This window comes from Mesoplodon densirostris, chromosome 10, assembly GCF_025265405.1.
Source record: "Mesoplodon densirostris isolate mMesDen1 chromosome 10, mMesDen1 primary haplotype, whole genome shotgun sequence".
Classification (NCBI taxonomy): Eukaryota; Metazoa; Chordata; class Mammalia; order Artiodactyla; family Ziphiidae; genus Mesoplodon; species Mesoplodon densirostris.
In genome coordinates, this window is record NC_082670.1 from 98615439 (window position 1) to 98628513 (window position 13075).

Sequence of the window (13075 nt, forward strand, 5' to 3'; positions counted from 1 at the left end):
TGCTATGTTCGGTAGTTTTATGGTTGCTATAAATCTACCTCTGGTGCGTGAATACCATACTCATACCATACTAGTGCCAAAGTGATTTTATTCTCTTCCAGTGAGGATACATCAGAGTCTGTCGTGTGTACCAGGACATTTCGCTTGTACGTGAGGGGACTAAACCAGTCCCTCTTGCTGCAACTCTGGATGTCTTTGCTTGGTTGCTTATGGACCCTGTGCCAGCTGGCAGTATTACATCCCTGGGGGCTGATGAATTCCCAAACATGCATCCTTATAGAGTGAGGGCTGAAGTGTGGCCCATGTCTGCTGTGTTCATCCTGAGTCACTTTTAGAATTCTGGAATTAATGAACAAAAATTATACCAAGTTTCAAGGGCCGTTTGAACTTGGAGCAAGCAAATAGTCTGTTTTGGGCAGGGAAAATGTCTTTGAATAGCAACAAACAAACATTCATAAGAGGCTTCCTGGAGTTCTTAAATATTTCTGTGGAATGTCATGTCTGATCCCCAAAAAGAAGCCAGAGGTGTTTTCATATGTTCTACGAATATACTTGACTGGCTTACGTATTCCTAACTTGTTTCTGCTACCCACTGACTTCAAAAATGTATTTTCACCCCAGATAAGGAAAACGCAATGGGGTAGCATTGTTCTAAATATCCAGGTAGGCTTGACTGTGTTTAATCAGCAACACAGAGCAGTGAGGCACGGTTAAATCCTCTTGAATTAGTAATAAAATCAGAGCTGAAAAACAACTTTTGACCTTTCGAAAAATAAGTCACTACATTAAAATTTATACAGTGGGCTTAATAAAAATACCTATCTGTAAATACAGGATATTTTACTTAATTACATCTGTGTGGCAGGTTGAGTAAAAATAAAGGATGCGAGCGAGTGTGCAGCTGTCGTCCTGGGTTAGAAAGTTGTGGAAAGATGCTCCCCTGCGATTTCCCTCATGGGCAGTGGTGCTCCCCAGGGGCTGCTGGCCCCTCCCTTACTTCCAGCCTCATCCCATTGTCTCCGGTCCTCCCCACTCACCTCGCTTTCCTTCCTTCCAAGGAGTACATAGCCAAGCAGTTTGGCTTCATGCAGAAGCAGATTGGCTATGATGTGCTGGCTGAAGACACCATCACGGCCCTGCTCCACAACAATCGGAAACTCCTGGAAAAACACATCACCGCGGCGGAGATCGACACCTTCGTCAGCCTGGTGCGAAAGAACAGGGAGCCCAGGTGAGGCAGGGGCGGGGTTGATAGGCAGAAGGTGTCTTTGCATTTCCCATGCAGGCACTGAGCGGGTCATGGTGCTTTTTCCTGGATTTCCTTTGTTTGGGACTGTTAGGGAGGGACAGGTTTTTTTTTTTTTTTTTTTTTTCGGTACGCAGGCCTCTCACTGTTGTGGCCTCTCCCATTGTGGAGCACAGGCTCCGGACGCCCAGGCTCAGCGGCCATGGCTCACGGGCCCAGCCGCTCCGCGGCATGTGGGATCTTCCCGGACCGGGGCACGAACCCGTGTCCCCTGCATCGGCAGGCAGAGTCTCAACCACTGCGCCACCAGGGAAGCCCAGCATTTTTTTTTTAAACATCTTTATTGGAGTATAATTGCTTTACAGTGGTGTGTTAGTTTCTGCTTTATAACAAAGTGAATCAGTTATACATATACATATGTTCCCATATCTCTTCCCTCTTGCGTCTCCCTCCTTCCCACCCTCCCTATCCCAGCCCTCTAGGTGGTCACAAAGCACTGAGCTGATCTCCCTATGCTATGCAGCTGCTTCCCACTAGCTACGGGTTTTGATTGGGCAGGTCTTGACAGGCTCTTTGATGAGTAGCTGAAAGACCTTGGTATGGGAATGAGAGCAGGGTAGCATCCTAGCTGCAACATTTACCAGCTGGGTGACCTTGAGCTTTAACTTCCTCATCTGCTAGATGGGTCATTGTGAAAATTAAATGAGAATAAATACATGTGAAGTGCCTGGCACTTAGTAGGTGCACAGTAAATGACAACTATCGGTCACTCATTCACTTCGTAGCACCCCATGGTGATCAGTTAGAACTCCCCCAAATATCATCAGTTAGTCTTTTGCACACATAGTTGTGACTTGAGTGTTTTTATTTACGTTAGTGAATTCTGTCAATTCTGTTGCATTCATACAGATCTCCCCCTCCCCCTACGCTCTCTTCCCTCTTTTTTCCTCCTTCTAATTAATTAAGATGCACACCATTTCAGGTGAAGTGGGAAATAGTTTACAGTGTGCGTATCATGAACGGTGACACTGGAAAGCTGAAAGTGTTCTTTTAAAAATGACGGCCCCCACCCATAAAATAACATTTTATGGCCCATTCTCATGTGCCAGTGTGTGAACTAAGTAAGCACTTGGCATGAATTAGCTCATTTAATCCTCAGAAGAACTCTCTGACGTTCTATATTAGCCTTTTTTGTCCATGAGAAAACTGAACCACAGTGAGGTTAAGTAATTCCCCCCAGATAACAGTACATATCAGAACGTAGTGGGTAAGAACCAGAACCAGGGTTCTGATTTGGGCCTCAAGCATCAGAGCCTTGCCCCTCACCACTCTGGGTACCCTGCATCATAACCATGTCTTCCTTACGTGAACTTCTTACTTGGTGGTTCCTTCTGTTCATTTTTACCTTGTCAGCTCTTCCTCACAACAGTCACTGCCATCCTTCCTCTTTTGCTTTTCTTTCTTTGCTCTCCCTCCGTTCCTCTCTCCCTCCCTCCCTCCCTCCGTTCCTCCCTCCCTCCCTCCCTCCCTCCTTCCTTCCTTCCTCCCTCCCTCCTTCCTTCCTTCCTTCCTTCCTTCCTTCCTTCCTTCCTCCCTCCCTCCCTCCCTCCCTCCCTCCCTCCCTTCCATCTATCCATCCATCCTTCCTTCCCTCTGGTGTCTGGGTTTCTGGGGGTTCCATAGATGCTGACATTAAAACCCAAAGCCTCACTGACTTGTGTTAAAGGTAGGCTGGGTCAGTCCTCTTGAGGGAGAGCCAGGCTCCCAGAGCCCAACCCCTGCTCTGTCTACAGAAACTGTTTTATTTGGTTTCTCTTTCTCGATAGATTCTTAGATTACCTCTCTGATCTCTGTGTGTCCATGAACAAATCCATTCCGGTGACCCAGGAACTGATATGTAAAGCTGTGCTGAATCCAACCAACGCTGACATTCTGATTGAGACCAAGTGAGTGAGGTCTGCGGGTTTAAGATAAAGAGAGATGAGAACGGGATTTAGGTGGAGAATGTGTGGCTCAGTGGATGTCTGTGCTCATAGGTAATAAAACCCAGCTCCTTGATTTCTGAAGTCAGGTTGGCTGGCTATTGATCGTCCTTTTGCAAAGGTCTTGATCAGAGGAATTATCAAGTTTGCTTTTGGTGTGGGCTCCTCTGCATGGTCATGTCACATACTTTGACAGTAATGTGAGCTCACCAGGGAACGTTTTACACACCCTTGGTTTAATATTAAGAGTTTAAAATTCTCTAATTATGATCATCAGTTTTAAATTTTAAAGGAGGTAATTCATTATTGATATTAAGTCATTGTAGGGAAGAGCTTGTTAAATCATCACTGTTCAAAAAGTGTTAATTGGTCCACAGAAGTTTTGGTAATAGTAGCAATTTGTTTTTAGCAGGGGAGCAGTTTTCCTGAGAAGCATAGTGTCAGTAATATTTAAATGTTAAAAAAAAATGTTTAAAAGAAGTTTATTTAAAAAACACTAAATTATGCTCTAAACTAGTGATTTTTTTTTGTTTCTCATGCATAACTTAATTTTGGGCTTGGGCTGATTCCGGCTTTCTCAACCTTGGCGTTTTGATGTTTGGGGCCACGTAATTCTTTGCTGTGGGTTCTGTCCTCTGCACTGTAGGATGTGTAGCAGCCTCCCTGCTTCTACGTGCTAGGTGCCAACAGTACCCCTCCCATTTGGTTGGGACAACCACAAATGTCTCCAGACATTGCTAAATGTCCCCTGGGAGACACAGTCACCCTGGTGGAGAACCCCTGGGCTAAAGCGTATGAAGACGTTAATGTTTGGTTCTTTGTGGTTCTGCCGATGGGAGAAGTGAAGTGGCTTTCTGTGTGTGTCTTTGTGCTGAAAGTGCAGCTAGAGTTCAGTGCTTTAATACAGTTGGTCAGTGATGAGCAAGGATTTCAAACATAATGAGTTTCCCCCCTCCTCTTATTTTCCAGGTTGGTACTCTCTCGTTTCGAATTTGAAGGTGTTTCTACTGGAGAGAACGCTCTGGAGGCAGGAGAGGATGAGGAAGAGGTGTGGCTGTTTTGGAGGGACAGCAGCAAAGAGGTTCGCAGTAAGAGTGTGAGGGAACTGGCGCAGGATGCTAAGGAGGGGCAGAAAGAAGACCGAGACGTCCTCAGCTACTACAGGTGCGAGGGCGGCATGGGTGTCCTCTGATGAGATCGTCTGTCAGAAAGACGGATGTGTACTTCGGGAGTTTGTAGAGTGTAAGGTTTCATTGATACTTAGATAGGACATTGCTCTCTGGGTGTGGCTCCGTCAAAAGAAGGCTGAGTGTTTGCATCAGCCCCCAGTTACAGTTGATCCCTACATAGCATGACACATGACACAGATATATTTTGTAGTAGTTAAGAGTCAGGCTGTGGGGTCACCTCTCTACATAGTAGTTTTTTTGTTTGTTTGTTTGTTTGTTTTTGCGGTACACGGGCCTCTCACTGTTGTGGGCTCTCCCGTTGTGGAGCACAGGCTCTGGACGCGCAGGCTCAGCAGCCATGGCTCACGGGCCAGCCGCTCCGGGGCATGTGGGATCCTCCCGGACTGGGGCACGAACCCGTGTCCCCTGTATCGGCAGGCGGACTCTCAACCACTGCGCCACCAGGGAAGCCCTACATAGTAGCTTTTTGACTTTGGTCAAGTTATTCACCTCTTTAGGTCCCAGTTTCTTTATCTATAAAATAGAGACAATAGTTACAACGTCATAGAACTTTTGCAGACAGAGCTAGAAAATGTGTGTGTCTGTACACACATCTGTTTGTCTACGTAGACACACACATATCTATTTCTATATCAATCTATATAAATGTAAACAAAATCATGAGTTCACATCAGTACTTTCAGTTCTGTTCCAACACTGTAGCGTGATTCTAGCCTTCACCCTTCTGTATTCATAACTCCTTCCTCTGACAGCGAGAACCTGGCTGGCACTGTCCCCGCCATGTTGCTCAGTCTCCATCGCTGCCAGTCACCTCCTCCCTCCCAGCGTCACCTCGGTCCCAGCTCTGAGATCTGCTGACTCAATAAATACTTTTAAAATAAAAGAAGAGGGAAGGAAAGATGAGGAAGTGCTTACAGCATTTTTTAATAGAAATAAATAAAACTTTGCAATTACAATGCCCTTTGTTACCTCCTGTATTCTTTCTCTCCATTCAGGCAGATGGTGTGTGACCTTCCACACTCTTTGTGTGTTTATATTTTACATTTCTGTACATTCATAAATAATACATAGTATTTTGTTGATTCTTAAAATTTTATATAAATGGTTCCAGAGTCTGAGTTCCATTCTGAAATCTGCCTTATTTTTTCATATTGTTTCTGAAATGGATTCATGCTAATGGTGGTAGGTCCATTTCTTTCATTTGGACTGCTGAATGCTATTCCATTTTATTACTGTGCCACATTTTCATTGCTCTTTGATATTCAGTGTATGCCACAGTTTAGTTTTTCATGTCGGGAAATATCCTTGTTCAAATTTGTGCATATGTGTAGGAGTTTCCATTCCACACCAGGGAATTATGAGATTGGGGGGTATGCATATTTTAAACTGACCAACCAATCCTAAATTGGCTATTTTGGTGTACACTCCCACCAAAAGAGAACTTTTATTTCCCTTTGTCTTTGCTATCTCTGAATACTGTGATGCTTTTTTAATTTTTGTTAATCTTACGAGCATGAAATAGAACATAGGTTAATCCTCGTTTCACTGATATCTAGTGCGGTTGAGAATATTTCCAACTCATGATTATTGGTAATAAATAGGGTTATAAAGTTAGAAGCTGGAATTTGCCACTGTGGAACCTTATGGCTTTCTTATTTCACATTATGGGTATGGTTACTCTTTTTTTTTTTTTTTTTTTGCGGTACGCGGGCCTCTCACTGTTGTGGCCTCTCCCACTGCGGAGCACAGGCTCCGGACGCGCAGGCTCAGTGGCCATGGCTCACGGGCCCAGCCGCTCCGCAGCATGTGGGATCCTCCTGGAGCAGGGCATGAACCCGCATCCCCTGCATCGGCAGGTGGACTCTCAACCACTGTGCCACCAGGGAAGCCCCTGGTTACTCTTTTAATGTTTGCTATGTCTTCTGCTGACAGTGAATGAGAAAGAGTGTTTCAGTGGTCAGATTTGGAAGTCAACAGAGATCATATGTAATTAGGTGAGGAAGAAACTGTAACATTTTGAGGAACCCCCTATTTCTTCTACCATGTTTTTCATGTGTGTGTAAAAGTCAAAGAGGAGGGCTCTGTGGGATAAGACCCTGAAAGTATCATAAAATTTCTAAGCAGACTCAGTAAGGGTCTGAAACCTTTACCATTTCCTATGCGGTCTTTCAAATGCTGCATAAAAGCAGAACTAAAGAAACAGGCAACCGTTTTCAGCCTAATGCTTCCTCCCACCACCAGCATTTTATAAAATAAACAAGGGCAAAATGGCATCAACTAGCCATGTAATTACTCCCACACAGCAGGGTAGGCACATGTGACTGTTGGCGTGGCTTGAACTGTTCCTTTTTCCGCGTGGTACAGAAGCCAGAGTTTGCATACACAAGCACGTGAAGAGTGTTGATGTGTAAGTTCCCGTGGCCGCCTGTCACTCCCATGAGATTTGGGGCCCCCCGCGACGCTCCTGCTGTGTGTTTCCATGAGCGTGAGCCCTGTGTAACTTTCCTTTTCTCCAGGTACCAGCTGAACCTCTTTGCGAGGATGTGCCTGGACCGCCAGTACCTCGCCATCAACGAAATCTCAGGCCAGCTGGACGTGGACCTCATTCTCCGCTGCATGTCTGATGAGAACCTGCCCTATGACCTGCGGGCATCTTTCTGCCGTCTCATGCTCCACATGCATGTGGACCGAGACCCACAGGAGCAAGTCACTCCCGTGAAATACGCCCGCCTCTGGTCCGAGATTCCCTCCGAGATTGCCATTGATGAGTGAGCCTGCCTCCTTCACCCTGTTAAGACCTCATTCATGTTGCTTTAAAACTTCTTAGTTACAGTGTTCTGTGTAGCGGAAGACAAACCACTTATGGTCAGGTTAATAAGTCTAGTTAAATCAGAGAGGAAAGATAAGTCATTTTTTCTTTACGCTTAAGAAATAATTAAGGGTGGCAAATGTTATTTGTTTCCTCAAGAATGTAAAAGATGACATGATTGCCCTTTTATATCTCTTTTATTCAACAAATGTTTAAGTGTCTCCCACATGCCAGGCTCAAGGAATCTATCTGGGAACAAACAAGAAAACTGTGTGTACACTAGTGGGGAAAGACAGACAGTAACCAAGATAAAGGACTAAAATATATACCTTGGTGTGGTGGGTGCTGCGGAGGGAAAAGTAAAGTAGGGGCAGGAGGGTGGGAAGTGTTGGGGTGGATGGTGTTAGCTCTGGGGGCTGAGCAAACAGGGAAGGCCTCACTGGTCAGAACTTGAAATTTGATTTCCTTTTCTTTCTCCTTTCCTTTTAGCTATGATAGTAGTGGTGCTTCCAAAGATGAAATTAAGGAGAGGTTTGCTCAGACCATGGAATTTGTGGAGGAGTATTTAAGAGATGTGGTGTGTCAGAGGTTCCCTTTCTCTGATAAGGAGAAAAATAAACTTACATTTGAGGTAACTCATGGTGAAGTGATCTGTGTGTTTTGTCTGCTTTGTATTGATCATTTTTCTATGGGGTAAATAGAAAATAGGTGGTGATTTTCTTTTATCATGATACTCTGGTTTTGTAATAAAAAGGAATTCAGCTCAGTTTTGTTGCAGAGTAAAATAGAACTAATACCAGTCACTTGGCTTAAGGTAGTTATGCTTCTGGAAGAAATACATATGGTGAACTGAATCATGTAAAAGGATAGAACATTATGTGTAATCTGTACATTATATTAAAAGTGACAGGAAAGACCAGTCTGTGCTTGGGATCTGTCATAGGTTAATCATTTGAGGGACATAAATCCTTATTACCTTTCAGTTGAGTATTTCTCTTTGAGATCACTTTGCCTTTTGAGGAATTAGATTTCCAAGGACTGCTCTGTTATCTGTGTCCTTGATTTGTATACCTTGGCTTGCCCTGTATTATCTCTGGGAAGCTGCACAGAGCCAATGATGAGGTCAGTGTTTTATTAACCAGTCATCAGAGCAGATCAGTAGCTTTGCAGGGTTTTGTTTCTTTTCTCCTTATGAAACAAAATGAAATTTGGTCAGAAACTGCAAGTAAAATGAATGCCTTCTCTTACTGTAAAGAAGGTCAGAATCAGTCATTTATAAAATAGTCAACCTAAAATGGAAGTGAAGGATACTGTTTATCTAACACCATCTTCCTCCTCTCTCTCTTTTTTAAATACGATAGGTTGTAAACTTAGCTAGGAATCTCATATACTTTGGTTTCTACAACTTCTCTGACCTTCTACGATTAACCAAAATCCTCCTGGCCATATTGGACTGTGTGCACGTGACCACAATCTTCCCCATCAGCAAGATGGCGAAGGGAGAGGAGAATAAAGGTGAGAATAACATGGAGAAGCTGAGGAGGGAGATCTCATGGTGCCCATACGTCATGACACGCTTGCCCAGCCTCTCCTCCTGCTCTTCTCATACTTACTGTGTGATGGCACGTCCTTTCTTTGTCCTTTTCTTCTCAACTTTTCATTATGAACATTTTCAGATATAAATAAAGGCGGAAAGAATAGTACAGTGGACACCTGTAGACCCACGACTTAGAGTCAATGATTGTTAACACTTTATTGTATTTTTTTTTTTTTTTTTTCTTTTTGCGGTATGCGGGCCTCTCACTGTTGTGGCCTCTCCCGTTGCGGAGCACAGGCTCCGGATGCGCAGGCCCAGCGGCCATGGCTCACGGGCCCAGCCGCTCCGCGGCATATGGGATCCTCCCAGACCGGGGCACGAACCCGTATCCCCTGCATCGGCAGGCGGACTCTTAACCACTGCGCCACCAGGGAGGCCCTATTGTATTTTTTATAGTTATATATATGAGTCTGTACATTTCACTGCACCATTTGAAAGTTGCCTAACACTTGCCTAATGCTTATGTCTTAAAGATACATGTCATTGTTTTTGATGTGTCATGAGGTCCTCAAATGTTTATATTAGTATATGAGTAAGTGAAATCCAGACTGTGTCTGGGTATCCTATTTCCAATTTGTAAATAGGAAAATCTGCCTTTATATGTTTTTTTCCCCCTCTGTTTTAGGGTTGTAGTAGACACATACTAGGTAGTCATGTGTGGATTATTGTTTAACTGGTCTCTACAGCTAGAATAGAAAAAGTACGTTTACTTATGTCCTACTGTCTGTTAGGGCCTGTGCTCAGTCGTTTTGCATACATTTTGCCACTTAATCTCTGTCAGTTGGGCTCCGTTATTCTCATTTTATAGTGGAAGAAACTGACCCTCAGAGGTAGCATAATGTATTCAAGATCAAGTGGCTGTTGGTAGCAGCACCAGATGTGTTTCTTGTTAGCTCCTGCATCCCTGGTTCTGTGCACAGCAACAAGCATGTAGTAGGTGACCAATAAAATTTGGCAGGTGAATTAACATACATAAATGCTCCATACTCTTTCCCCTACTCCTTGAAGCCCTGCATTTCTGATGGTTGTTAACCGTTTCAGGTTCCCAGGGTCTTAGAATGTATTGGAACAGAGACATGTTAAGTGATTTGTCCCGAAGAGCCTCTGCCGCTGGCCAGGTGCCCAGAGCGCACACCAGGGATGTCATGACCAAGGTTTGTCCTGGCCCTTCCTAGGTAGTAACGTGATGCGGTCCATCCATGGGGTTGGGGAGCTGATGACCCAGGTGGTGCTCCGGGGAGGAGGCTTCCTGCCCATGACTCCCACGGCCACCGCCCCTGAGGGCAACGTGAAGCAAGCAGAGCCAGAGAAGGAGGACATCATGGTGATGGACACCAAGTTGAAGATCATTGAAATACTCCAGGTAACCGTGGGCCGGGGTGGGGGCAGGGTGGGCAGGAGTGTGCTTCCCAGGGGACCATCTGCATCCAGTGTCCCTGCTTTGATGGAGCCCTAGGCTTTCTGGGAAGAGAGTGGAGGTAGACTCTTAGCTCAGCCTCAAGTGCTGTTTCTGAATGGGCCCTCTGCTCCCTGTGCGGTCATCTCCTGTTCCTCCAGCCATGCCACACTTTCTGCAGTTACCTTACATTTCCCTAGTCATTGGTCTCTGTCTTCACCCACTTAGAATTAACTCACTTACGCTTCTATACATAGCTGAATTCCCTGTTTTTTGTCCATTACTCAGTCAAGGTTCCATTAAGTTTGTAACTCCTCCCTCAATCCTTCCCTTCCTCCCTCCCTTATTCATTCATTCATTCATTCATTCAACAGCCATTTATAGAGACTGATTCCATGCCGAGTACTTTTTTTTTTTTTTTACCTCTAACAGTGTTACTGTGAGAGGGATATATTTGTTTAAATTTTGAGTACCACATTACAAATTAATTATAATTATACAATTTAAACATCATTTACCATTTCAGTTAACAATGAGAATAAAGCATATTTGTTTCTAATGCTTTTTTCATATGCATTATCTCATTTAATCTTTTTTTCACACACACACTGTATTTTATTTTTACAAGAGATAAATAAACTGACACCAAGCATTGTAAATGGATGACCACAACAAAAGCAACAATGATTGCAATTACCAAACACGAAACACAATCAGACTATGTCATAATATTGACATTCAGTCCAGTAATCCTCCAGTGTAACAGCTACTTTGCAGTGAAAATTGATTTGTATATTTTTTGCCTCTGAGTCCTTGTGGGATTTTTTTTTTTTTTACTCAAACAGAAAATCACAAAACTTATAATCATCCTCATCAGTTCACTCAGTCCCATGTAATTAGGTTTTTTTCATCTTGATCTTTTGTTAGCACTTTTATGAATTCATCAGTTTTCCATTAGAGTTCTGAAAATGCTTATTCATTCAGTTCAGCTGTATAGTCAGTTACCAGAAACCTGTCCTTTTCAGAGCATGCCGAGTACTTTTAAGCACTGAAGATGCAGCAATGAACAGAATCGTTCCTGCTTACATTTTGATAGGAGGCATAGACATATAAAAATGTATATACTAAGGATGTTAAAATATAAGAGTCAAGATGGTTTGAAGGCCATTGGGGTTAAAGGCCACGGGTATTGTTTTTGATGGAATTGTCAGAGAAGGTCTCCCCATTAAGGTCACGTGATCAGAGACCTGCATGCAATGAGGGAGCTAGTATGTGGGTATCTAGGAAAACAGTCTCCAGGACTCCAAGAGGGAACAATAAATGCAGAGGCTTGAGGTGGGAGCATCCTTGACGAGTTTGGGAACAGGTCAGGTTCAAGAGAGAATGGGAGAAGATGAAGTGGGGAGTCAATACCTACAACCTCTTGAGTGGATTTGCTGTGAAGATGAACAGAGAAAAGTGGGAAGGTGGCTGCAGGGTGATTATTGGTAATATTTAAGTTGGGAGATGTCAGCAAGATTGTCTGCTGAATGGGAGTGATCACGTAGAGAGGGAAGACTTACTGTTGAAGGGGAGAGAGGATCAATTGTAGGAGCAAAGTCCTGGCATAGGCAAGAGAGGGTGGGAGCCAGTTTACTGGAGAGGCCATGATCTTCCATATGAGAACCTCCCAGCCTGCCAACAGTGCATTTTCCTCTTTCTGCTCCTTGGTAATTTTTTATTCATTAACAAAATCAGCTGTTCCTTCATGAAAAGAATACTGTTATCACCTTTCTCTTTCATCCTGCACTGTCTAATCTCAATCCCGGAACATGGAGTAGAGAACTATAAATGTTTACAGATTTGAGGATTTTTTTTCGATTCTGAAATCACAATTAGCTAATGGTTTGAAAACATCACTGGGACTCCTCAGAATAATTACTGAAGGCAATAAAGAGTGATTTAAATAAAGAAGAAAACTCATTGAATTTATGTCCGACCAAAAGTAGAGAAGGATTTCAAGGATTTCTTAGGCCTTGGCTTACAGGTCCCAAGTATGTGAATATCGTGCATGTTTATCAGAATTGATGCGGTGTGAAACTCGGTTACATCTTGAGGTCGACTCACTGTCGTAATCAGAGAACATTTGGTTGATGGATTCATTCTTTCAGCAAATACTTACTGATCCCTTACCATATGAAAGGCACTTTGCTGGGCTCTATGAGGAATGCACAGATGCTTTGGACACAGGCTATGTCTACAGGGGGTTTATAGTCTAATAGGAAGATAAGGTGTGATGAAGCTGTGTGTACATGGAAATAAAGCCATGAGAAAAGTGTTCTCCTGAGATACAGCTAGGTCATGTGATCCTATTTAGTAAGGACCAGAGGAGGTAAGATTTTCTCGGAGCCTTTAGGCCTGGACGGGATATGTATAGAAACAAGGGGCCGTTCTCAGGTGGATGGAGCAGGTTGAACCAGGACATGATGGCGCATGGGTCCATAAGCTGTTCTCCTTGGGCAGGGACGTGGAGTGTGCTGAAATGAGGTTGGAAAGGCGGACTGCACCATGCTCTAGGGAGCTCTGGGTGCCTGAAGTATTAGGACTTTACTCGGTGGGGAGCCTTTGAACGTTTTCAAGCAGGGGGCTAACCTAAGAAGAAGCACCTTTGAGATGTGGATCTGGTAAACTTGCTTCTGTAATGGCCGAGGAGGGAGATAGAGGCTGTGAGCGGGGGTAAACAACGGCGGGAGAGAGATCCGTGAGGAGTGGCAGAGGTCGAACCAGCAGGGCTTAGTCACTGATGAGGTGTGTGTATCAAGGAAGGAAGAGTTGATGGTCCCGAGGTTGACTGAGGGTGGGAGAGCCCAGGCAGA

The 13075-nt window shown here is 44.1% G+C and overlaps 1 protein-coding gene across 1 annotated transcript in view; it reads left to right on the forward strand.

The window, feature by feature from the left end:
* ITPR1 (inositol 1,4,5-trisphosphate receptor type 1) overlaps nt 1-13075 on the forward strand; it is a 324401-nt gene that overhangs the window by 155570 nt on the left and 155756 nt on the right. The window contains exons 18-24 of the mRNA XM_060109116.1: nt 1059-1231; nt 3073-3192; nt 4198-4392; nt 6935-7186; nt 7717-7858; nt 8589-8742; nt 10000-10187. Coding sequence (XP_059965099.1) covers nt 1059-1231; nt 3073-3192; nt 4198-4392; nt 6935-7186; nt 7717-7858; nt 8589-8742; nt 10000-10187 — 1224 coding nt within the window. The remainder of the gene's footprint in view (nt 1-1058; nt 1232-3072; nt 3193-4197; nt 4393-6934; nt 7187-7716; nt 7859-8588; nt 8743-9999; nt 10188-13075) is intronic.